Raw genomic sequence first — 27821 nt, forward strand, 5'->3', positions numbered from 1 at the left:
ATAAGTTTAGGTATGGAGACAAACGACACACTAACAAGCAAAAATGAGTGAAAACCCAGTTTATTTGCAACTACAGCAAAACTCAATGATTCAGGAACTCTACAGGCAAACGCAAGTGAGAGAGATCTGAAAAAGTGGTCAAATCTTCCCGTTTAAGGCATTAGTGATGTACATTTTCATTTAGTTCTAAGACAGTAATTTTAGTTTTCCTCGTTTTATATATTTCCCCTTCCTCTTGGTAACTTGCAAACTTTGAGTAATACATGTGGTTGACAGATTTGTATCGAAGATGCGAACAACCGGTTTGCTGTTTGTATTACTATATATCTTATCTGAAAGCAAAAATTACTGCTCCTTGGACCTCAGCAACAGTTTCCCTCTTAACAGGAGACTGCCCAAATAAGATGTCTCTGTACGGAAGGTCTTCAGCTCGACTAACAAACAAACTCGGTATTAAAATTCACTAAAAACTCTCATGGAGTTGCTATATTTTCTTTTTGGGACAATAAAAAGCATGTAACTTAATAAAATGGGATTAACCACCATTAGTAGAGTTGTCCATCACTGACAAAGACAAAGCAAGCGTATCGAAAAGCAGACCCAGGGCAGCGGTATCCAGGATCAGCCACAGCGACCTATAAACACAAAGAGGAACTACACTTGTCAGTGAGTTCTCAGAGAGTTGCCCAACGAAATGTGGGCAACAAAACACGTATACGAAACGTCTTAGGACAGCAGTTCTACTACTGGCCTCGAAAGAACAAACTGGCCTCTTCCAGTCATGTCATATTTCTGCAAATACAAAAACTGACGTACACAAATAGGACAGAAAATATCAACGCTTCTGATGTTTCTCCTGTCCTACAGCATTTGCGAAGCAAATGTTCCCATTGCGAAAACACGTGGCCGCGTTCACTTGAAAGCCTGGCTCATTGTGACACAGCCTTTATATACTTATGGCCATTAGTTGCAGGCAACCCCCCAAATTTTACTACCTGCTTATTCATAAGCTGCGACTTCCACAGTTCCGCTTGAGCTCTATTTTTGCGTAGGTCACAGAGCACATTACCGCAGATCTGCAAAAAGAATCTGATCCAACAATTTTCTGATCACAACAGCAGCCGCTGTGTTACAGCTGAAACTTCTCCACTTGAGAACTTATGACATGGATTTATCATAAGCTTGTAATTTTTATTTTGGTTTTACCATTTTAAACTTGAAACCAGTATCAGCATTAACAAACAGGACTTTGAAAACGAAATCATTCTTACGTACACTGACTAGTTTCAAATTGTGATAGACAAGAGGATCAAGGACAGCCATATTCTACACTGAAAAGATTACTTGACTACTAAAAATCCGAGAGTTTGCTTAAAAGCTACGGTACTGCTAATTTTCCTCTTAACTGTTTGCAAAGGTAAAACGTCTATACTCTATTCCTAAGAAAATGCATTTACAATTATTTGCCCACAGAAATCACAACATTCAATTTCCCATCCCACGATTCTGATTTTTCTACTATGGTTATCCAAGTGTCTATGCTTCATTGAAGAGAGGAAGAGGAGAAAACAAGGCAATTAGTATGAACGAATGTCACATTTGTGTTTCCAGCCCTCCTCAATAGAGAAATTATTTGGATTAATATTCCAAGGGATTGTTTTAAAAAGAAGGAAGTCATGAAGTGTGAGAACACTCACAATACAGAAGATGAGTGATACAAACAGCTCTGTTTCTTCTAAGACACAAGACATTGTTTTTGTTCCTCCTTATACTCTATTAAATACTCTGGGTAAATCTGGTATTTTTCAAAGACAACGAAAATGGAGGGATTAAACTCATTGTCCACACAGCTGTCATAAAACCGAAGCCCGTTGCTCGACTTTGCCGGGGGACGAACGTAGGTTGCGTGGCCTTTAACAAAATCTCCAACCAACACACGAGCCACGAACATGATGTTTGTCTTCAAGCCAGGCGGACAGTACGCGTGTGAGTAGGAAGCATCTCTAGCAAAGTAACTTCCTAGAAAATGATATGAAAACATGGTTATAAGGAATAGATATAAAGTGACAGCAAAAACTGAGGATTGCGTTGTTTTTTTTAGGAGGTATTTGACCCAATCTTCAGGTCTCCTCTTTCTCAGTTTACATACCACCATAGAAAATTTCACAAGGATTCCACCACAGAATTTCCATTCAGAATTCGCTATTTTTGGAATAATTTAAAAAAAAATCCCAAAACCAAACAAAACCTATAAGAACACTACAGGTATGTGTGTTATGATGACAGGGACAGACAGGAAAACTTGAGGACCTTCCACAATCATACTGAGGGAACGCACACCCTTCTAGCTCCCTGCCATGAAGACTAGAGGCCATTTCTCTGGCAAGTTCAGATTATGACCTGGAGCCTTCAGAAGATCCCACCTATAGCAACAGAGGCTTTTTCAAATCCCTACCTTAATTCTCTTAAAACCTTGTGAAAAGGCTTACCACCATGCCAAGCAAGTCCTTGTCCTCTCCAGAGGGAAGATCATAATACCAATTCCTACCTCTTTTTTTCACCCTCTAAAATTAAAGACTTCAAAACTTCGACTGCACTAGTATCAGAGGAATCTTACGTAGACATCAAACACACAGAGTCGCTTCCTACATACCCTTTCCATAGTTAGTTCCATTGGTTCCACAAATTCTCCAGTCAAAGTTGTGAAAGCAGATGGCATCCATGTGGGAGCTCTTGGTTCCGTGGAAAAGGAGCTTTTCATCTACTTCCTTCCCTCCGTTCTCCCTTTTCATCTGCTCCTTTTGCCTAACAGAAAAACGCAGAGGAGGAGAGTATGAGCCATGTGAAAAAAGGGAGAAAGAGGTTTAAAAAACAAAAAAAGACTACAATGTACATGTAAATATCAGCTGCCATGCAGGATGAGCTCCTGCCCCACAGCGAGATCAGTGCAGCTGAGGACATGGAGCCAGGAGGAGAGAAACTGAGTCGTCTTTCACCATTGAAGACCTTCCTGATTTAGGCCAGAGTCAGACTGAGCCACGACCGGTATCAAAAAGAAGGCTCAGCCAGTATTTTCCATCCGTATTTCCCAGCATCTGGACATCCCACAGGTTTTCGGAAGCTGTTGAAGCCAACAGGACAGTAATATTCTTCAGGAGGTGATCAGCTACAAAGTAAACAGAGCCAGGGAGAGGGGAGAATTCTTCCCACTTGTAGACTGTATAAATGAAAAGTTAAAAGCAATGGACAGAAATGTTTTCGTTGAGAACTTGGCAATGTTAAACTGCCTGCTTTGCTTAATTATCTCATTGGATGAGGATAAAAAGTTTGCGCTATTACATGTTTTGAAGTGTCTTAAGTTTTGCTTGAGGAAAAGGTTTTAGGAAATTATTAGCTGATAACTTCCTGGATTCAGTCACTTCACAGTACTGATTTCTCCATTACCATTTCATACAGTCCTTGAATGCTTCTTTTAAGTACCTGTGCTTTTGTTTTAAAGTAGACAACCGTTCTATGTAACAGTTTAATTTGCTACCAAAACAACTCGAATGTGGTCATTTATTGTCACTAGCACCAGCTCAGATCTGTTGGTTTCTAGCTTGGCATAAAGACCTGGCGTTCAGTATTGCCGATGCAGATGTTGAAAACCAGAAAGGAGCTCCAGAACTCAAGAGATCATTATGTTAAAGCAGAAGGATTCTTTCTCAGTGAAGACTGACTTCAGTCAGCAAAAGTAATCAAACTCTTGAGAAAGCCTTAAATAAATCTGACGGGGAAAAGACAGACCCAAGCACCCTTTACCTTCTTATTTTTTAGCAAGTATTTCCTATACTTTAATGGATAAACATTTGTAACAGACAGGACACGTGTGCAGCAGGCAGGTACTGATCAACCCCTGAGACAACACACAATTCCACATCACTGTGGGTATCGTCATCCCAATTTTGTGTCATTCATGTCTTTCTGTCCCTACTCCTCTCTACATCTTCCAAGAAGCCACGAGAAGGGAACCTCCCCTGGAGAGCACGGCTTTCTCTGGAAGGCCTTAGACACTTAATTTCACTCCCGAAACTGTCTCTAAGAAGGAAATACCAGCCAGGTGAAAGCAGAGATTTCACATCTTTCCTTTCCCAGGAAACAGACAGAGAACAGCAGCTCTTGGAGACTCCCTTCCTGTAAGGATGAGGAAACAAATACTAACCACTGGAACACCTTCCAGAGGGATGGATTCTGAATCCTCTGTATGTTGATGACGCTGTATCTTCCCATGGTCTGCTGAAACATCTGCTTTATTTTGTGGTATTCAGAGGTTGTTTTGCCAATCTCCACTGCCTATAAAACATAAACCAAAGCAAAAGAAGACACGAGGCTTCAGTTCGCTCGTAACATGCAGAAGCCCAATTACAGCAGATACGCTTTCAGAATGCTCCCCAAACTATACTTGTGAAGGTTAATTTAATGCTTTAGATCGTGACTATGTCAATAATTAGGACAAACAATATGTAAATCAGTGTGTCCCTCCTGCTTCACAAGGACATCTCACCTCTCTTCAGGAAGGATGCTGATAGCAAAAAGATCAATTAAACATCTATCACCTCCGAGTAAGAGCGGACACTTTAAATCTCAATGAAAAAGAAATTTAAAAAAACAAAAGAAAACTTCACTGATTATTGCAGTTTTACATAAAAAGCTGATTAAGAACAAAAGATGTTAGATAACAGTACCATTTGTAACCAGACATTTCAGGGAGCTTCAGCTATTAAAGATGAAACAAACAAAATACACACAACCTCCCAGCATCATAGCTCCTTAACTTTTCAAAGTTAAAACTTGGAAAGCTGCATTTAAATATATACTTAAGGAAAAAAGCTACCTTTCTAAACATAAGAGAACAATTAAGATTCTAATAGGAATGTTAACATTAAATACCTGCTTCAGCAAATACATCTCCTTCTTTGCTAAAGGAAATGAAGTCTATTTATCCACACTTTTCATGTTTAAAAAGCCATCAAGAAACGCACATTTTTCGCAACGAAAAGCTAATGCAAACAATAATCAAAACATGATTTGAGCTCTTCTGCTTGCTTATGTCCTGCATAAATTTTCCATTTTTTCTCCAAAGTAATCCGTGTCTTTACTCTTCTCAAATAAACACTTATCCTCCATAAATTTGACTGAAAATGCATAATGCTGGCAGACTGATGTCACTTGGTAACACTTTCCCCTCTACTGCTGCCTAAGCCCAGTGGGGACGCGAGATGACCTACAGTGAAATGCACAACATCCCATGTACCGAAGTTGTGTTTTAAGCAGGAAAGCTGCAGTCAACCTAGGAGGTAACAGGAAATCAACATCTTAACCTGTCAGGCAAAAGCTCCATGTTTTAGAAAGCTTAAATAGGACTTATATTTCAGCTGCATATAAATAGAGTTTTTCTGGACACCATGTCCAGCTTGTGCATTAAATACTTACTGACAAAAGTCTTCTAAGGATTAAGAATAAAGCCAGCTGCACGAGGAAGAATTCATTTTTGAATTTATTAAAAAGCTTTTACAAAGTTAAATGAAATTTCCCATGTCTTAATCCAAGAGTATTTTCCAAAGTTCCTTTACAACACAACAAATAAAACAATTTTGATGGGCAAGTATTTATTATCTGCATGGTCTGCAACACCACATCTCAAGTTGCTCACTATTACCTACAAGATGAAAATTATGTCGCTATAGTTCAGTACTACATATTTTATTTATAAATAAATTATTCTATTTAGACTACAAATATGCTTTTGCGATTGTTAAGGAAATTTCTTTTCTTTATGTTTCCCGTAGCAGGGACTCAGGCATGGATTCCAGGAATTCTTCTTAAGTAATTTGTTCACCAGTTACAGCACAGAGCAGCTCAAGCTGGTGTCCCCTGAAGAAGGAACCTCAGCAATAAAAGCCTTAACAATTACACCCCCACGATCCAAGCCCCAACGCCCTGTTGTAAAATCAGAGTCTGGGGTCTCCCCGTTCTTCATTGGATCTTTTCATTTTCATCAGGTAGGCTGTCAAAGGCCTGACCTTCAGCTGTTATTTTGCACCCACAGCTGGAGAAAAATAACTTCTCGGCGAACCAAAACATTCTTCTGTTTTGTCTTCTGTTGGAGGCCCTTCTGTCCCTTTCATTATCTCCAGGGATGCAAATCCCCTTCTAGCTTGAAGACTCTGAGGCCTTTCTTAATTAACGAAGTAAAGAGTTTGAAGGTTCGCAGCTGCAGAATTTAAGCTAAGTAAACTTATTTAGGCTAATCTAATTCTTTATAAGCCATTTCTAATCAAGTTCTCTAAGCAGCAGAATACCCAATAATTCGATAAGCTGAGGCAGTCTGTCCCCTAGCAGATAGGTTGCATCTTTTACTGAGGAACTGTAACCTTGCTGGGTAAAACACAGGGGTCAGTCGCATGGTCCAAGGCCTAATCCTGTAAGAAAGGTACTTCAATTATTTTATCATTTGATGGCCTCCAAGCAACAAAGCCAGTTTTCCTGCATGAAATTGGTGGGATTCTCCTTATTTCCCCCCAAGGATGCCTCCCTTGCTAGTAAAGGGTAATACCACATTGCTACTGCAGGTTGGTACTTCATAACAACACAACTTCTTCAGCTATTTTCATCTTCAGACCTAAAAAGGAAAATCCTAGAAAGCATAAACGTTTGCTAAATAATAAATAATAAAAAAAAAATTAAATGAACCCACTATCAAGGAGTGGAGTTTCTGAGACAGAGAAAGAATCACTGCCCTGACTATAATTTCCATTAGCGTATGGACTGTACAAGAACAGTACTCTGTGATATCAAACTGTGATCTCCGGTCAACTTAGGTTTTGGAAGCAGCAGAGTCTGTAATAGCGACAGTGACCCAACTAGAACTGATGTCTATAAAGTACACAGGGCAGATTCCTCTCATTGCATCAGCTCCCACTTCCTGCTACGGCACAGCAATCTTTGGCACGCATGTCAGGGTTCAGCAACACACAGCCACGCAAAGACTAATCCCCTGACATAAACCCACACATTCACTGCACATGTTTCTCAGTTATAAATTAAAGACTGCATTTAAAACGCACCATGAATTTCCAAGACAATATTGATTTTTTTCTTTTTTTTGCCTTTAAAAGGTTTAACAACTACTAATTCCACTTTATCTGTTAAACAAAGACAGAAGTTCACACCAACTTTCCAACATGCATTTACTACTCTTCACTTTCTATAGAACTGATTCGAAGTGACTTACAGATTAAGACGCCGCAACACTCAAAAATTAAGGCAATGATGTTACCAAAATAGAACTGCTCTTTTTAAGCAAAGATTACTTTCTCCCTATCTCATATCAGTGTTCCTTTTTCAAATGGATCACTTCCAGCGCAGCAAATTTTGCCAGGATTATTTGTCACTGTCTGAAGAGAAGGGAATTCAGCATGTCACAATTGTCAGATCCTGCGATAGTTACCCCTGCACGCAGAATCCAGGCCATTCCCAACACTATCTACTGCAAAAAAAACCCAAGCTCAGGGTTCCACAGAAATATTGAATCTAACCCAGGCTTTCATTTTTAGTGTAAACAGGTACTGTGGGCTTTTTCACTTTTTGGGTACAGAATTAAATTTTCCTTCCCTATGAGAGGTGCTCAGTTTACAAGTTAGGAGATGGTTTTCTGAGGTGCCAACTCGGCAAGTGCACTGAGCTCTGGGAAACAAGTTGATCCTTCTGTTTCACGCATCCCCACGAGTACCACCAGCGATACCACGGATCTCCACAACCCCTTCCAAAGCCTCTCACACTCACCTCAGTGACTCCAGAAACACCCCAACAAATAGACTCAGCTAAAATTCAGACCGACATTTGCAAAGTAAGTAAGGGAAGCAGTTAAGTAAACACAACTCAGAGACCTAAAAGGAACCGAGCCACATGTCTTCCTGGCATGTTTTTGAAAAATTCAAGTTAAGCTGCTGATAAGCCAAGGGAAGAGCTGATTACCTATATCCTTTATTATTTTGACAAAAGCTCAAAATACCACAGGCTCAAATCTTCAAAAGATCTGGCTGTCAGATTCCCACATAAAATTATTATTACTTCATCCAGCAGGTGCTGGACACCTGACACTTCTATCATCTTGAAAAATCGGCGTGAGGGACGATTGCTAATTGCGAAAAACTACTGTTTGAAAGGAACTAATGTACAGAGCAGTTGACTTAAATTTTACCCATTGATTTTCATCAGAACTGTATTTAGATTAATTTTCTATATACACCCATAACCAGATACGTGTATTACACTGAGGAACACATAATACAATGCAAGAGGGTAGTCAGGGTAAAATGAAACATTCAGCACAAAGCAGAATAACAGAAACCAGCCCACAGAAGCTGAGAGACATGATATTTCTGGTTCTCATGCCACTGCCAATGTAAGAACACAAGGGAAAATAAAATACAAAGACTGAGGCCAGCAATGGAGCTCTCTGTCAAACGGAAGCAGACAGAAAGAATTTTGGCAATATTCCTTCTGTTCTCTCCCTGGCCATCAAAGTATCTGTGCCTATACAACATGATCAGTATCATAAAAGATTTTGTGACATGATCAACAAGGAAAACCTCTTATGCTCTGTGTTTTATACCGTTCCATACTCAGAGTCAAAACCGCTACAAAAAAAAGGACAAGTATAACACTGAAAAGCCTTTTTTTTTTCTAGCGCACTGTAGTGCTTCCACTACCTGTGTTGCTCTTCCAGAATGACCATTTCTTAATACCATTAGAACTAGTAATTTTAAAAATACCTGCACATTTTTGGTCTTGGTAGACATAATAGGAACACAGAGTCTGGGCTGGCAGGGCTTTGTTTAGTTTTATTTTGTTGAAGAGATCACAGCAAATGCTTTTAGATATTATTGGCTGTAACTCTTGATTTCTGCCGTTCCTTCGGTCTGTGGTCTGAGCTCAGATCTGTGGTGTATGTGACAGCACTGGGTGACATGAAAGAGCACACAGAGGCTTCCTCTCCTAGGTCTCCAATCCAGACTTTATCCACCACCAACAAATACTGTACAGGGTATTTCCTGTCCCTTTCCTGTCCCTTTTTAGCAACAACCCGGTTACAATTGCCTCAGTTAAGCAGCATCCTCCTTTGAATTGTGCCTTTCCATCAGAATTACAAGAGGAAAAAACATACCTTGTATCCCACGTCAGGCAGTGCAGATGTATCCCAGTGGCTAGGATAGGCTTGACTTTGAATAGAAGACTCCCTTGGGCTGTTGGCAGACAGACAGAAAATAAGGTGTTAGTAATTCTAGTTCTGCTCTGAACATTCAAACTGGCAGCATCCCTTTTGGCCAATTCCTATATTTAGAAATAAACAAAATAAACCACAAAGAAACTGGGAAACCGCCTCATACTGTGAGCTGGTCTTTGCATGCTGACATTTGTAGCAAGGTGGGGGTCGGTCTCTTCACCTAAATAACGAGCAATAGGAAGAGAGGAAATGGCATCAAGTTGCGCCAGGGGAAGTTTAGATTGGATATTAGGAAAAATTTCTTTACAGAAAGGGTTGTCAGGCATTGGACAAGGCTGCCCAGGGAAATGGAGGAGTCACCATCTCAGGAGGTATTTAAAAGACACAAAGATTAGGTACTTAGGGACATGGTTTGATGACAGTGTGAAGTTAATAGTTGGACTTGATGATCTCGAGGGTCTCTTCCAACCCAAATGATTCTATGATTCAATTGTCACAGTCCTCTTTCAGTTGATTCTTTAAGAAACAACTGTTCATCACCAGTCCTGTAGATGCGGTACCTGGAGTGACATCTGTTTCAGAAACCAGGTGATGCACCAAACCAGTAGTTTGTGATGCAGCTTCTGTTCAGTCGAATGGATATGTTTTCTTCCAGCAACAGCTGCGTTCCCTGCACAATTACTGCCAGCCATTTTGACTTATAATTACTTCTGAAATACGAAAAAACAACAACTTAAAGAGCATCATTTACCCTTTCTTTATCTTCTCCACATCTTCAGAAGACACAAACTTTGGTCGCCTGCAGACTCGCCTTTTAGTTTTAAAAGAGATGTTCGTCTGGATCATTTCTTGAGGAGAAAAGAGAAGGAAAAAGTCACGATAAGTCTACTAGGTGTATCATTAATGAAAAGTGGCATATTCATTGTCAATTCTATCTGCTGAGGAATAGTTGCACAAAGCCTATGTAAGCTGCTTGTTCTTCCCGTAACACTGTTATTTAACCTGTGCCTATCTTGCTTGCTCCTTTAAGTCATTCATACTTTTTAAACATTGCTTCAACAGCACAGCAAGATGCTTGATTTTTCATTTTTACCATCTGCAGGGTTAACTCACATAAGTTTTACCATGACTTTTTGTGAAGACTACATATTTTTATTTCTGCTCCTTTGTGAATCTGGATAGTGTCAAGGAGCAAGGGGGAAGGTTACTTTTGTAAGGAATTTTCTCTGGGTCATTGCTACCTCACTTTTCCTTCCAATGAATAAATCAGGTAATGTTAGTAAAAGAAATCAAAGTTTCTAAAAGCTAAGATAACTTGAAAGTTAAAAGCGCTGCACGGTTTTAAGTTACAACCTTAAAATGAGTACCTTTAAAATTGAGCTCATAATGATGCAAGCCAGCCTGGAAAGATATGGTGGCATTTGGATCAGATAGATACAAATTCTCTATAACAGCAGAAGATGGTGAGTTCACGCTACTCCCTTCTCCCTTTGTGGAGGGAAAGAAAAAAAAAGAGAGAGAAGAGTAATAAGTAAACACAGTCAAGACTAAACCCTGGATAACTAGTCTGGGTAGAGGGAAAGAAGAGGCAAAGAGTAAGCTGAAGAGGAAGCTACCCAGAACTATCATGGCCCAAAGTGTGATTAACAAACATTCATGACATACGAACAAATACATAATTAGTAATAACAGATGCATGCATCCTATTTAAATTTCTGCAACAAGTTGTAGTGGGTTTAGCTGGGATAGAGTTAAATTTCTTCTTAGTAGGTGGTGTGGGGCTGTGCTTTGGATTTGTGCTGAGAACAGTGTTGGTAGCACAGGGATGTTTTCGTTACTGCTGAGTGGTGCTTACACAGCATCAAGGCCTTTTCTGCTCCTCACTCCACCCCACCAGTGGGTGAGCTGGGGGTGCATGAGAAGCTGGAAGGGGACAGAGATGGGACAGCTGACCCCAACTGACCAAAGGGATATTCCATACCATATGACATCATGCTCAGCATATAAAACTGGGGGAAGAAAGAAGAGGGGGGACATTCAGAGTGATGGCCTTTGTGTTCCTAAGTAACTTACACATGATGGAGCTTGGCTTTCCTGGATGTGGCTGAACATTCGCTTGCCCATGGGAAGTAGTGAGTGAATTCCTTGCTTGGCCTTGCTTGTGTGTGCAGCTTTTGCTTTACCTATTAAACTGTCTTTATCTCAACGCACAAGTTTTCTCACTTTTACCCTTCTGATTTTCTCCCCCAATCCACTGCGGGGACTGAGCAAGCAGCTTAGTTGCCAGCTGGGTGTGATGGATGCACTTGACTCCTTGACCAACCTAGGCGGTAGATTGGTTCAGACTCTAAAGGAAGTAAAGGTCTAGGCCATTACCTTCTCTACTTTCCACCTGCTCTCTGCAAACTCACACAGGAACAGGTTGACATGGTGAGCACTGACGCATATGAGCTTCGAAACTGGAAAACTGATCATGCGATTAACATGTGAATAGCTGGTGGTTCTTCCAAGACTGCTTTGTCAAGAAACAAAGAAAGTTGTGGGTACGAGGAGTCTCATGCTTACCTTTTCCATTGGATGTAATTTGACTACCAGACAACCACTTTACTCCATGAATCTGAGAGCCTGATTGAGCTTTTACGAGCTCTCCCTGCTAAGCAATAGGCTGCACAGTGATGATCTCACCTTGAGCCAGGACGCCTCGCAGGGTTACTCCTTAATGCCAAGACACCCCTTAGATCTTTGGTAAGTGACCGATATTATAGTGTACTAAGATTTTGTACTGGTAACTTTGAATTATTACGATAACTCTGTGCAATAAGTAGTAGAGTGAACCTTACAATTGGACTTGGTTAAGTCTCACTTTTGCAACACTCTGCTTCAGTAAAACTGCTTTGGTGGTGGTTCTTTAAACGGTCTAAAATCTCCCCTGTGACAAACTGACATAGTTGGCAGATGCTAAATCTGCTCTGTGACACCAGGGTTAACAAGTATAATTCTCTAATGTGCAAAACAATGTGAAATATGAGGATATGCTGACGGAGGCACTTTGCATTTCAGCTGTCTGAAATCAAGGCCCACCACTGTCCAAGCCACTCTATTAATCATCTTTCCCTGCGTACTTTTCCACGTCACCTTGGTGTTCTGCTGTTTGTGCAGCTATACTGTAAACCAGATGGGGAAAGTTCATCTGTCTTGGGCCAAGGAGAGATTCCTTATTTATTTCTTTTCCTGCATTTTTCAGATAGATCACTCTCTCAAAGAGGATTTGGCCACCCAAGGAAAAAGGTAACATTTGATCTAAGAGAGCAGAGCAATCCTTGCATGTCCAAGGAAGCAGGACAACGTTTAGGAGAAAGGCAAGACTACTTCCTGAATAATTCAAAAAGCAATATATCTCAAGGAGAGTGTATACATGTTAAATCTGTAGAAGCCATATAAAGCTCCAAAAGGGAATCTGACTAGAGAAGCAAGCATGTATCATCAAAACAGTCTGATCAACACCAGCTGAAAAAAAGGAATTTTGCTATCCTGCATTTGCCAACAAAGGTCTTTGTCAGGAAGGTAGTTATAACAAATCATCCAGATACAAAGAAAGGCAATTGTTCATACTGAACCTCACTGCTAGGAGACAAAGCAGGTTCCCTCCCCCTCAAGCCTGTCATCATTTTATCATGTAAAAGCCAAGCACAAGTATTTACTTAATTAACCTTGCTGGGTAAAGGGGAGTCAGAGGAAGAGGCTCCACACATTTCATTAGAAGTGATTCAAAGCACAGGATGTGGACTCACCTGTTCTCCGTATTCAATCCACCTGCCTTGGTCATTCTTCCAGTACCAAATCCACTGTGTGGTCAATACATATGTGGGTTTTACGACTGATGACACGGTAGAGAGGCGTCGCAGCTTAGAAGAACCGCAGGTCATTGTCTGGAAATCAATGTTCTTATCTAGTATGCTGTAAGGACAAATCCAGGTTTATTACAGTTAGCAGTATATATTTTATCCTCTAACCCCCAGTTTAAGGTGGGGCAATTTTCTTTAGTATAATGTGACTGCCTGAACGGAATTAGGTCTGAAATAGAGTATCTCCCACAGCATGCATGGCACCTCTGAAAACTGCTTCTAATCTTCAGAAGAGAACAATGACCTGTGAGACACTCAATGCCATCTCTATCACTAGCCAGATGTTGCACTGCCAGCTTTACAGACAGTCTGGGGCTACGTGCACAATGCGTCAAAAGGTATTTCTGCAACGAACAAACATGTTTATAGTTTTTCTCAGTACGAAAATGGAAGTTGGTAAGTACGTGATGGAGTTTGACAGCAAACACCTGCAGCTTATCAACTTTGTTCTTTTCCTGTGGCTACAGAGGATGCAATCACAGCTGTGAGTTCTGGAAATGGCATTCCTGACTGGAGCTGCCTGGGCTCTTGCTCCTGGGAGGCTTAAAAAATCAAGTCTCAAGCAGAAAGAGTTTGAAAGCAGCCTCCTCTTGGGAATCTTGCTTGTGATCTGCGCCATCCAGCAGCCTAGTCAAACTGCCAATCAAAATCATCTACTGTCCAAAGAGGCATGGGCCAAAAGGACAGTAACATTTTATTGAGGCCAAACTTTGGGTCCCTTATGAAGCCAGGTGGCTCACAGTGGGGCTTTCAGAAAGAAGATAAAGGGAAAATAATTCTCTTAAGAGAAAAAAAAAAAAAAAGATGGGCTGTTTACACAAAGGGCATCTAATACAATTTCTCTAGGCATACTATAGATATTCTATTAGTGTTACAGATACTAGATGTATTAGGATAATAATAGCCATTGAGACGGACCAGCTCTGAAATGCTGTTCAAAGACCTAACTTAATTATTATAAATAAATTATGACTTATTATCTGAAATACTAATATTCTAAGCATTAACTTCCACCCATTTTTTTACCCCACATATAATTTTAAACTCAAGCTATCATTACATTATTTTTAGAAGATAAAAATGGGGTAATATTTCCATGCAATCACTTTTACTTTTCTTTTTAAAAAGAATAATTCTCATTTGTATATCCTCCCAGATTCTGATAAGCTCAGTAATCAGAAGTTAAGGAATAGTTAAGTTTAGGAATAAGACAAGAGTTTTTCCTCAGGGGGTCAACCAAACTGTTGGAAGTATAAGAGAAATAAATACAGAGGACATTAATCAACCTTTTTAGAATAGTTAACAAGACACGAACCTGAAAGGAGGAACAGGATGACACCATAAATTAGCTAGGCAAGAAAACACCAAGATAAGCAGGAAGGGAACATGGCCGCTGATAAACCCGAAGTTAGAGTCACTTAAACTGTGGGTGAACTATCCTAATTAACACAGTAAAAAACCTGGCCTTGGGCAGGGAAAGCTCCCTACCAACAAAAGCCCCTTCCCCACTGAATAGGAAGTAAAAACAGAGAAAGCTATAGCTTTAAGTAGAGGGATAACTGTAGAAAGTACTGATAGTTACTGCATGAAAAGTTTACCGCGTGTTAATTAAGGTTTGCCAGCTTTGGGGAGTTACCACCCAGCACCCGTCTCTGCACAGACATGGAATAAACAGTTATCTTGACTGTTTGTTATTTGGTTCCTTGCACACTGGGTAAAATAACCCAGTGTTGGGACAACAGTATGCTAAACAAGCAGTCCAGCATCACTTTACCAGATGTTTTTTGGGTCACAATAGGCCTTTTCAACTTCCTCCATCATGGAAAGGTCATTCCAGTTGATCCCATTATATACCTGCCATCGATATGGCAGATGGTAATGAATCTGTCTGCATCTATCTGTAATGAGATCAGACATAGTCAAGAGCTCTGCAATCATAACAGAGAGAGCAAGACAAGGGAAAAAAAAAAAGAAAAAAAAAAGAACAAGCATTTTTTTACACTCTGGATTTATCTCCTGGGTTTCGGTATGAGCAATAAAGACAGACTGCTAAAAACAGAAATATGTTTGAACAATAGGGGTATCTGTTTCTCCAGTCTTATCTAGAAAAACAACATAAGCTCTCATCCTGCCAAATATATTTCAAAGAAACCACAACCTTCCCTTTGCTGAGACAGGACATTGGCAGCTGGGACAACAGTGCTACAAGTAGGAAAGATGTGTATGTTGCACCACCATGTTTCTCAGCTGTAAAAAGCAGTTGTGGGACAAACCCACTAGAGAAACACAAAGACACACAAACATCTCAGACCAAATAGTTACCAAGCAACTTATTGTCCATATCTTAAGTGAAGGCAAACACAGTCTGATCTAATTTAAGTGGATCTTTCACCAAGACCAAGTGCTCAGAAAAGTTGTTAGTCCTTTAGAAAGTAACAGGAAAAGTTCACCAAAAGAAAATCTCATGGTACCTCCTCATAACCAGGGGAGAGCCTAACTTGGGGGTTAAGCAACAGGCACCAAACAAAATGGTTTATGCTTATATTTCTCCCCCAGACCTCTGTTATTTGCCACTGCTAGAGAGATGATAGACTAGATTTATCTTCAGCTTAACTCGTACAACTACTGTGTTTTCTTAAGACATTTTAACACCTCACATCACTTTTTAAAGGGGAAAATATGGCTATTATCTGATGTACACAGGATGCAGCAGGAATAAAGGACGACATACTGTTACCAGTTGTCAGTGATGACAGCATAAGGCCAGTTCTTAGATTGATCTAATAGTTACAGAAAGTGTAATGTTTAACACTTCAAGGGTTTTTGCCACAGAAACCATACCCAAAGCCTGCCCCAATCAACGGGACCAAAATAGGCCTTAGATGGATCATCTAGAGGAGAAAGAGTTTAAGGGTACCCACTGCACTTTCCTCTGATTATGTTTGTAATTCTGTCATTGTTTATTAATGACTTGGAAACAAAGCAGATGAGTGAGGAGGCCACTGCCTCTCCATAGGCCACCACTAGTCCAAGCCACTGAGCACGGGGTGACCCTGCAGACACTACTCTCCGAAGATGACATTGCTGTTTATAAAGCTTACCTTTATTTTTGCAGTACCTTGAGACATAGAACACACATATCTCATCACACTTATTTTCTTCGTTGTCCTTCGGAGCTTTAGCAGTGGGATTTTCTTTTTTCTCTACAGGAAAGAAAGCATTGGTCCTTATTTGCCCCTACCAAAATACAACTCTTAAGAGAAAGACATTGCATTTGTTATTTTATCCCAGAAATAACAAGGACTTGACTGCAGTAGCTATGTCAAGCACTTTCGGGGTCTGATTATACCCCGTACAGCCCACCACATGAGTCGGGGGCTTTGTGACTGACCAACAAACGTCTCCAGTGGAAGAAGTCTCGGTGGAGATGGCCAAGGGTGATGTGCCTATGAAGCTCAGAGAACAACACAGGGTGTGACTGACCATGGCTGTTGCAAAGAAGGTGACTTTGTCTCAACACAAAGGGGACCAGAGGGTGGCTTTTGTTGTAGATAACTGGCTGTGAGCTGAGTGGATCAACTGGTGGTATAAATATTTCACCCCGAGTTGCCAGACCAGCATGGGGGGAGTGAATACAGGGCTCAGCCCAACACAGGAGTATAAAAACTAAACAACTAACAAAACAATTTTGAAGAGAACAATGGGCTTGAGCTGGTTTCAACCCCTGTATTCCCTTTTGGGAACTGGGGACACCCAGTGTTGTGATGGTGATCGTATTACACAAACCTGTAATGGGAATCACATTGGTATTGTGATTGAACTCTGTCTTGCAATGGATATATTTGAATAACTGTAACTTAACATTTGCATTTAGTTTTGAGCATATTCTGTTTTCAGGGTTTTTTCAATACATTTTCCCTTGGTTTGTAGTTGTGTACTGAAAGCACAGAAAGGAAGATATGGTTTAGCTGTGAGGTAAGGCAAGAACAGCTTCTACCTCTGTCAAACTCAGAATCCTACTCAAACCCAGTGTTTCTTACAACTCACTTCTCCCCTTCTCCAGTTCCTTGTTGAATTCCATGTGCTTGTGATCACATATAGTCTGGATGTTTGAAGCTATGTCCGCACCAATGCCTCCAGCTTTCAACACTGTCAATGTATGGGTGTCTGAGAGGTTATGGGACCTCTTACATGGAAAAAATCTACATTCACCACGGAGAAAGTGTCGACAAACATGAAGATTGTTGCAGTTTTTTTGCTGGTTGCAGGTATCACTCTTTCTGTTGTAAAACTGGCAGACCTAGAAGTGGGAGGATAGATACAATATGAAATGGAAAAGCACATTAGAAACAGTAACTTTTTTCTTTTTCTATAGGCATGCAGCTTTAACAGCAGAAAAATGGTGACTAAAAGGCCTGTGTTCATTGGGACTTCCTTAATCCGGACAGATTTCTCATAGAGAAGAGCAGGCATTTTCATCTGATTCAGTTTTGAAGTTGAGCGGAGGTTTTTTTTCCCAATAAAAAGAAAAGCTAATCCAACAAGCATTCATTTTTGGCACTCCTAAGAAAGAGAGCTGCATAATAACTGACTGGTTTACAGTTATTCTATTAAAAACAAAACAAAAGCCATAACAAAGAACAAGTGTCTCCCTAAAAAGATGTATACTGTGCCAAATGAAGTATTAATTAATGGACTTGAAACAGCATTTGCACTTACTATTTGTAAAGCTTATTCTGCATTGAAGATTTGGGCGTCTAAAAATGATAAGAAGAAAACTTTGAGATTAGAGTACATGCGGAGAAAGTAATGTACTTCTTCACTTCTCTGCTCACCAAATAAGAGATATGCAGTGAATTGGACCCAGAGAACAAATCACACACCAGACGGGCCGGTCACAAGAAAGCTGCTTTGAGGAGGACACAGAGCTGACTGGCAGCCCCAGCATCACCAGAACTGTCACTGATCCCCTCCCAACTCCCACACCAAGCAACAGAGACAGTTTCAATGCTGCATTACAACTGAATATATGTATGTTTATATATTATCAGCTAGGGAATTAGAGATGCTGGCTTGGCAGTGTTTAAAAGACTGAAAAGTCAGGTTAGTTTCAACTGCAAAATGACTTTTCACTGTATTCATACTCTTTACTCATACTCAGCACCAAAGGCACGTTCCTCATCACCATCAGTCAGTACCATGTACAGAACAATCAGCCTTCACAAGCTTACTCTAAATTAGGTGGGAGCACACAAAGCCATGGAACTGATGTGATTTCAGTGAGCGCTGATGGCTACCGTCCTCGATGGTTCTCAGCCTCTGAGAGAAGTAGAAACCAAAGGGTTTCTTCTTTCTTCCCCATCTTCCCTCTGTCACTGTGGATGCTTTACGCTTTTCTACCCCTAACATCCTAAAGAATGCTCTCATTTGCTTTTGACATCTTATTTTTGGAATTTGGACTTGTTCTTGTTTTGCTTGTTGTACTGGATTATTCTGCTTCCATCGCACACCCTTCCTGCTTGCTCTGCAGGACTTTAGTTTTACCCAATATCTTGCAGATTTTACTTCTACGTGTTCTCCTGCACTCTGCTGGAGCAGCTGTATCACAACTTCCCATTTACTCCCTTGCAACTATGGCTATTGTTTGTATATTTAAGCTTAGCTGTATTACAATATGGCACGAGTGGTGTCACAATCTGTTAGGTGCTGGCAGAAGGGGTGGCCTCTGAGAGAAGAAGCCCCATGCTGGACACAGCCAGCTCCAACAGACTCACTCCAGGACACAGCTGATCCCATCAGCCAAGCTGGTGGAAACCATACTTAAAAAAGGGCAAAATGCTGCACGGTAGTGAGGGGGGCAGTGGGCAGTGTGAGAAACAGCCCTGCAGACTCCAAGGTGAGAAGAAGGAAGGGGAGGAGGTGCTCCAGGTGCCTGAGCAGAGATTCTCCTGCAGGGCCACCTACATCTGGTGGCCCAGGACCATGTCCAGATGGCTGTTGAATATTTCCAAGGACAGAGACTCTACAACCTCTCCGGACAACCTGTGCCAGTGCCCAGTTACCCTCACAGTAGAAGGGCATTTTCTGATGTTCAGACGGAACCTTCTGTGTTTCAGTTTGTGCTCATCACCTCTGGTTCTGGGCACCACTGAAAATAACCTGTCTCTGTCCTCCTTAGGCCCTCCCCTTCAGGTGTTTGTAAACATTGATGAGATCCCTTCTCCAGGCTAAACAGACCAGCTCTCTCAGCCTGTCCTCATGTGAGAGATGCTCCAGTCCCTTCATCACCTTAGTGGCGCTTCACTGAACTTCTCCAGTAGCTCCATCACTCTCTTCTATTGGGAAAATAAATTTTGGAACTGTTTTCAGCTAATGTAGTAGGCCATCATGGCAGACATTATAATGAGGAGATGGCAAATCTAGGCAGTTTACCCGTAGGCCTTGGTTGCAGAGGCTCATACATTATTGTAGTGACAGCCACATAATGAGAGCACATACCATGCCATCAGCATGGACTGCCTTTAACAATACAACCTGTATGTTCAGTTTGTAAGAGCTTGTTCCTACAGAGATACATAAGAGCATAATGCTCTCAGTGAACCTCCATTTACTGTCTAGAACATTCAGGTTTACATGCACAGAAGACCAATAGCTTTGGTTAGTTGTTTTTTGTGTGTGTGTTTATTTGTTTGTTGTTATTTTGTGTCTGGGGGGGGGGGGGTGTTATTTTGTTGGGGGGTGGGGGATGTTTGTTTTCCCAGAAAAATGCTAGAAAGATGTGAAAAACAGCAAGGGTGCTGAACCTCACCCATGGATGGGAATTCTGCAGAACGAGCCATAGCTCTGCCAGAGGGGTCTGTCTGAGGCTGCATTGTCCTTGGGTCCCACGACATCAGAAGGGAAACAAGATTTCTTCTCCTTACAGCCTGTAGTAGTAACCAACTGTTTATCTTAAGCATCATGTGCCTTTCTTAGTGAGGTTCAAAAGCACCAGTATCTGCCAATCCAAAGCAATTATTCACCTACTCCAGAATTCTGGGTAAAACACTTCATTTTTGTCTCCCTTATCTCCCCAACTTTGTCTGAGGGGAATGCAGAAAGGCTTATCATCTACAGAGGAATCCAAGATCTATGTATCAAGAACATAAGGAATAGGTAATGACAAACAGTCTCATGAGAAATGCTTTGCAACTTCAGTCACTAAAGAATTCAAATCTTACACTGCTGCCAAGGGATGGTCTTCCTCAGTTGAAGAATGTAGCTGTATTTTGAAGGCCCAATACCATTCAAAGTGTTACCTTAATCTAAAATGTATATACCTCACCTGAGTGCCTACCTAACAATAAAAATAAGTTAAGGCTTTAAACATGCAATTTATTTTCCCACCGCTCCAAGTGGAGATAACTGTTCAAGTGACTGAGCTGGAAACAAACAGTCCAACATTCACCAGAGATAGACAACCAAACACAAACTAAGGGCTGTAACATACACTTACACAGTAGTCTCTTAGTTCAAAGGAGTAATATAGTTCTCTGGATGTCTCTAGAAAATCTTAAAATCACGGCTTCCTTAATAGGTGTTAGGTCTTCCCCCAACCCAGCCAATCTTTCTGCCTTAACTTCAATATCTGCTGCTTTCTAGAAAGAATCTCCCCCAGGAATGCTGCTAATCAAAATCAGAATTAGGGAGCACAGTTTGTCATGCAGCCTGAAGCTGGTTTAAGAACTACCCAAAAAAGTACAAGACTTCTGTCAGACACTGGTTTGGGGGACCAGAGCACAGGAATTGCTTTTGTGCTTGCATCTTCCTGCTCAGGAGAGCAGGGGGAGGAAAAGAACTAAAATACACATCAGGTAAAAGCTGAGAGAGTACTAAAAAGACAAACTTTTTGTATTAAGCATCCGTTACACAAAATATCACTTTAGGGTTGTGGAGATACCAGCTACTTAAGTCACAAAGTGAAGCTCCCAGAGATTTAAAGATACCAAATCTGGTTGAGAGTGATTTTGTAAACCATCCAGAGGAAGATACATTGAAAGATGATGTTAGTATGCAAGACAAAATTTTTACATAGGAACATCACAAGAAGCTACCAAACCAGAATGAAGTGCTGCCTCAACTAAATAGGGAATGCACTATTGTCGAGGGTTTAGTTTGCGGGGTGACAATAAAACCCTGGCAGATGTATTGTTAACCTCCTCTCCCCCTCACTTCCCCCTTTTGCCCCTCCCTCTCCCCCCTTTAGCTGACAGGCAAAATCACTAAAAGAGAAACTTGTTTTTAACAAAACCAGGACAACTATTTAGCTACATCAAGAAAGCACACTGCCCTTGCCTTTGCCATTAAACAAAACCTCGAGAACCAGAGAGAAGATGAGGGAAAGTACACAAACCCCTGATTTAAGGGTGCTGTTGTGTTTTTCTTACCTTGCAACCCGGTTCAGGTCACAGAAAACTACAGTTTCCTCTTGCTTAAGAGCTTCATATAATACGTGCCATTTGCCAGCACACACAGAGCCGCTCAGCCTTGCTAAGCAAGGAACAGCCAAGTCGGCTGTCACACCACCCTCTCAAGCTCTCAGGTTTATTAATGGCCTGTATTGATCACCATTTTCTGTTGTTTCTGCTATTTTACTCCGTAACAGGAATTAAGGTGCTCAATTAGGGGTAATTAATGATGCCTGCCAGCAGTGAGGGCTGAACAGATCTATAGATAAGAACTCAGAATAATATAAATCAATGATGGTTGCTACTACCTGCTCATTAATGGAGTAATTAAACAAGAAACACTTAAGTTTCAGATGCAACTAAGCAGGACAAAGATATTACTAATCCTCCTTGTTCATCATCGCCATGCTCTTTGAATCTGCCAGCACAACATACTTTGAAACACTAAACCCAACAACAACAACAAAAATCTATTTTGTCAAAGCCCAGCACTGTCACAGCAGGGAATAAGGAAACAATAGAACTGTTATGCCAACAGATCTGCGGAGACTATAACCTCCAAAAGACAAGGGTAACAGGCAGTACTCTGACAATTTCTTAACCTGGAACAGCTGTAGCGAGAACAGGATATTCTTGGCTTTGAAACTGCCATACCTTGAGGATAGCATTGCTCTTATACACACATGCAGAATCAGAATGGATTGTTCCACCCAATTTAACAATATCAATTACTTGCATACAAACCAGACAAAGGCTACTTCATAGAAAATCAGTGTAGAGAAACTCAGTGCCTGTTGGAAGGGGCAGATTTTACACAAAAGTGATTGTAGTTGCTTGGTCATTTTCTCATACTTTTTTTTTCATCCCCTATACCCTCAAGCACCAAGCTGTGCAGGCCTACGCAGGCTAGAAAAGGAAAGAGGCCCTCACTTTCTAGTTTACATCATCTCTTGGAGAAGAGCCAACAAACCAGTTCTTGCTCAGGGCTTTTATCCTGTAAGTGTGTACAATTATTGCAATCTTTCACCTCTGTCTGTAAATCTCTGGTGAGGCTGCTGACTATTTGTTTGCTTGTTTGACTACCTTTATGGCCTTGTTGTCCACAGACCTGCTGGCAGATGGGAGGTCTGCTGATGAGTCATAGATGACATGACCTTATCTAGGTGCAAGCCTTCTGGTATTTATGTGAGCGACACACTCCGCAGTGCTTAACAGTTTTATTGCTATTATTTTTTTTATTATAAGTACATGGCACTTTCACAACCCTGGCTCTACGTTACTTCTGGTGCTTCCACACACAGCCATTCCCATTCAAACTTCTTTGAGACTAATCTTAATATTACTGTTACACATCTCAACAGCTTGAAACCGAGATCAGAACTCCACATTGTCCTCTCCCGCTCCTAATTAACAAAAGCTTCTCTTAAGAAATCAGTACAACTCACATCAGGGAGGAGGAAAGGGTCATTTTGGAGAAGCAGAACTCGCAGCTCATTCTCATCGAGGCCAGCCAACCCATGGGTCTTTAGAACCTTTTTGTTCTCACCATTGACAATGTCATGCGAGTACTTACATCTGCAAGAAAACAGACAGAAATATCAATGTTTACTTCAGTCAAATTGATTTAAAGAAGAACCTCAGATATTGTGCAACTTGGGAAAAGCCACAGATAGAAAGGTAGTTTGGCAAAAGTCTCTGTGAACATTTAGATGGTCTCTGTAATTAGCTAGAGAATGGACCACACAGCAAAATAAACCTGTGAAATACAGTAGTGTTATTACCCCCATTTTAAACATTGATGTTGCCAGACCACTTTTAAGAAAGCCAGCAACACAGATTTGAAGCCAACTCTGCCTACCCCACACTGTCTTCCCCTCCACTAAGAGACAAGTCAAGTTACATGGTCTGGATAGCTGGAATGAAAGCTAATTTTAGAAGAATATATCAACAACAGTGGAAGTTGCAACATATTTTTGTGAATGTAAAAGGTTGTTGTCCCAGGGACGGTACGTAAAGAAGATGCGAGAGTCTGAGAGTGCAAAACAAAGAGATAATGAAGCTGAAAACAGCACAATTTGTTATCTCTGCTAGGTGGACAGTTTAAAAAATAATAATAATTTAAAAAAAAAGAACAAGAAAGTTCATTAACTTCTGAGGTTTGGATACAGATGCAATTAAATGACAGTAATGAAGACACTGGTGCTATTTACTAACCCCAGAGAAATGTCTAAAGTGAATATGAGTTAGAAAGAGAGACTGCAACCTTTTTGCATCTATTTGAAAAGATACTGCAAATCGACAAGAGGAAAAACATGGTTAATCTGTGCATTAGTTCAATGCAGTAAAATAAAGCTTCCTTATGTCTAGCCCTAAAACTAGACATACTCAACAGATAAAATACCTGTTAATCTATCAGACTCAAATCTCTCTCCTCTTCACCCTTTTAGCCTATAGTTAACTCCTGAAACTCTCCTCATGAAAGCTTTTTTACCTCGTGCTGTGCCTGATCCAACCCTTCTGTACAGACCCTTGTGTAGACATTTTGTCCCTGACCACTGCTACCTGCTGGACACATTGCTTTGTAAGCAAATAAACAAGAATATGAAGTCTGAAGGGCAGAAGTGTGTCATCTTTGGTCCTGAGAAATTATCTTCCAAGGATACTAGATTCTGTAGACACTTGATTCATGGCTATGAGGGTAGAAAAGCTACAGAGTATTGAAGGTGGGAGCTATCAACAGCGTTCCTCCACAGTTGACTTCAGGTTCCACCGACAGTCACATGGTGATCTACATCACTTGAATACATACTTCTAAGTGAAAGGTTGAAACAACCTACAAATACAGCAATAACTAATGAGATAAGTTTAATAACAGCAGAAAAAAAGCAGTGAAGTTACTTCCCAGACACAAAACAGGTTTAACTGTACTAAAATCCTGATTCCACTAAGTAGGAAGACCCCAGTAACTTGGACAGAGATTCTAAAACAAAGAGGGTGCGAGATCTGGAAACAAGGCTAGATTTTATCTTCTCAGTTAAAAAATATCCTCTGTCTTGAGCCATGTCGTCCACCTAGCAGTATTTCTGCCCTCTCATTTTAATCAACTTCCCTCCCACAAAAGGTATATCCTTTGTTTTATTAACACACAAAGGTGACTTTAAACACTTAGTGCTATTGAGAAGACGGAATGGTTTATCGTTAAAAGGAGAATCAACTCATTGCACATTTTAGTTCACACAGAGTCATCCAGCCCAAATGCCCACACACTCTTGAAAGTATTTCTCACAGCAAATCACATGGAAGTGTATTGTACTGCCAAGTGAAGCAAGAAACAGTAAGAAAATCTTAGCATCCTAATGCTTTGCCAGTACCATTCTGAGGTAGTTATGGCCTTTTCTCTCCATTCCATTCAGATCCAAGCGCACAATGAGCTGTTTCGGTGGGGCAGGAGAGGAAAAATCTGGTGCCACATGCGCATATGACTGACACTGCAACAGCACTGCAACCTGGGGCTTAAACGGTAAATTCTTCCATCAGAGCCCACTGTTGCCACTGATTGCCGCTGAAAAGCTTCTGAGTTTCACTTCTGCATTTGGTTGTGGTTTCCTTCACCACTATTTTTTTAAACTAGGTAAGACCTTTTGCCAACCTGTGCTTAGAGTCTGCTGGGCCTACCCTTCCTGAGAGTACGCCCAGAAAACGGGACTGATGTACGGGGGCAATTAAACACCACCTCTCACAGAAACAGCTGTAAGCAGAGCAGTGACTTACTGCGAAATTAAGCGTTCATAACTTTCTAGATTAAAACCAGAGAACATGCTAGCACTTTTGGTTTTTTATTACTTAAGAAATATTTGTAAAATATTTCATCCAGATGCCAGAGGGCTGAGGGACAGGTGTGGCAGGCAAGAGGCTTATACAAAAAAAATATCGTAATCATAGAATATTTTGGGTTGGAAGGGCCCTTCAAAGCTCATCTAGTCCAACCCCCTGCCATGAGCAGGGACATCTTCAACTAGATCAGGTTGCTCAGAGCCCCATCCAGCCTGGCCTGGAATGTCTCCAGGGATGGGGCATCTACCACCTCTCTGGGCAACCTGGGCCAGTGTTTCACCACCCCTGTAAAAAATTTCCTCATGTTTAGCCCAAATCTCTCCCCCTTTAGTTTAAAACTATTGCCCCTTGTCCTATCATAACAGATCCTGCTAAAATTTGTCCCCATCTTTCTTGTTGGCCCCTTTTAAGTACTGAAAGGCCACAACAAGGTATCCTTGAAACCTTCTCTTCTCCAGGCTGAACAACCCCAACTCTCCCAGCCTGTCCTCACAGCAGAGCTGTTCCAGACTTCTGATTATCTTGGTGGCTCCTCTGGCCCTGTTGGAGACCAACAGGTCCATGTCTTTCCTGTGCTGAGGGCTCCAGAGCTGGAGGCAGGACTCCAGTAATACTGACAAAGAAAACCTGGCTTCAGAAAACTGCAACCTACGGCAGTCACTTCGGGCTTTTACCGAACCAGCGAGAATAGCGAGTTCTTCGCGAGCAAGAAACTCCCGGTGCGAGACTGTACCAGCGGAGGCATCCAGGCCTCTCCTCCCGCACGGAGCTGCAGCAGAAGGGGCCGGGGCCGGGGCCGGGGCCGGAGCGGCACCCTCGGCGGAGCAGCCCGGCCGCCGCCCTTGAGGGACGGGAGCGGCCGCAGGCTACCGCCGAGCCGCCCCGGGCCGGTTCCCCACGGCGGCTGGGTCCGGGGGGAACCCCGAGGGAGAAGCCCGGGGGCGCCCCCTTTTCTTTTCTTTTCTTTTCTTTTCTTTTCTTTTCTTTTCTTTTCTTTTCTTTTCTTTTCTTTTCCCTTCCCTTCCCTTCCCTTCCCTTCCCTTCCCTTCCCCCCCGCGCCCCCCACCGCCTCCCGCTCACCTGGGCCCCAAGTGGCACTTGCCCATGAGCTGGAGCTTGCAGAGATGCAGCCGCTCGCAGCCCCCGCACTCCCTGCGGACGCACACCTGCAGGGCCGACACGGCCAGGACCTCCCGGCCGCCACCGTCGCGCTGCACCACCAGGAACCGCTGGGGACCCGCCGTCGACAGCGTCTCCTCCAGCTGCTGCGCCGAGAGGCCGACGAGCTGCCGGAGTTCCGGCAGCCCCAGCCGCCCGCCCTGGGAGCACAAGGTCTTGGTGATGAAGCAGCACACCGCCGGGTCCGCCATCGTGCCCCCTCCGCCTCGGCTGGTCGCGGCGGGACTGGGTGGGACGAGATTGAGACGGAGGACGGGGCTCCGCGGCTCCGCCCGGCCCGGCAATGGAGGAATCGAAACCGAAAGCGCGGAGCGGGCTGGGCGGCGGGCGGGGTCTGCGGCTGCGGGAGTCCTGAGCGCTGAGGCGCGAAACCGCCGCCGAGCCCGGCCACGGGTGCCCAAAGCGGCGAGGGAAGCCCGGAGGCTTCCTCGGCTGGAAGCCACCCAGGAAACAAATCACAGAATCATGGGATGGCTTGAGTTGGAAGGGACCTTAAGGATCGTCTAGTTCCAACCCCCCTGCCATGGCAAAGACACCTTCCACTACACCAGGTTGCTCAAAGCCCCATCCAACCTGGCCTTGAACGTTCGAGGGATGGGGCAACAACAAATTCTCTGGGCAGCCTGTTCCAGTGTCTCTGTATCTGACAGAGGGAACTAACCAATTAACACTTTAAGGGTGCCTAGTTTAGAACTTTATGTAACCAATTATGTTAAGAAAAAACAGAACCTTGTTGAATGCCAAGATAGGAAGTTTTACAGCACCTAGATGCTTGAGGCACCTAGCTGTAAACTTGAGAAGACGAGATAACGAAGATTTACAGCAAAAGGAGGGAACCAGTCTGGTTTCAATCGACTTGGCAGGTTGGGTTCCAGTCGATTCAACATATTGAGCCAAAGGTAAAAAGTTCACTGTGACGAGGCTGAAGGAGCCTTCATCCAAAGACCCCTCCTCAAGACCACCAGATGGCACTGCACAGGCGTAACAGGGAGTCTCCAAGGAGGAGACTATGGAAATGATTATCTGAGACTCATTTTAATAAGAAGTGAGAAAGGTTATGAATATGTATAGGCGTTCCTGGTGTCATTATGAATATGTAACACCTTACTGTACTTAAACACACCTCACGTTGTTAGAAGTTGTGCATGAATGGTGGAACGATCCCCCTTGCGCCTGACGTCGAAATAA

General features: G+C 42.1%; 1 protein-coding gene across 1 annotated transcript; it reads right to left on the bottom strand.

Annotated features, from left to right (window-relative positions):
• Positions 1-44: 44 nt before the first annotated feature.
• Positions 45-26940, bottom strand: LOC102086678 (zinc finger CCCH-type antiviral protein 1). The gene is made up of 12 exons (XM_065033653.1): positions 26535-26940; positions 23066-23195; positions 17221-17473; positions 16275-16376; positions 14948-15071; positions 13060-13225; positions 10636-10756; positions 10020-10116; positions 9209-9287; positions 4202-4332; positions 2654-2805; positions 45-2019 (listed from the first exon to the last, which is right to left on the bottom strand). Exons 1-12 carry the CDS (start codon positions 26822-26824, stop codon positions 1736-1738), a joined length of 1929 nt encoding a protein of 642 aa, XP_064889725.1. The 5' UTR covers positions 26825-26940; the 3' UTR covers positions 45-1735.
• Positions 26941-27821: the final 881 nt, after the last annotated feature.

Source organism: Columba livia, chromosome 1, assembly GCF_036013475.1.
Source record: "Columba livia isolate bColLiv1 breed racing homer chromosome 1, bColLiv1.pat.W.v2, whole genome shotgun sequence".
Lineage (NCBI taxonomy): Eukaryota > Metazoa > Chordata > Aves > Columbiformes > Columbidae > Columba > Columba livia.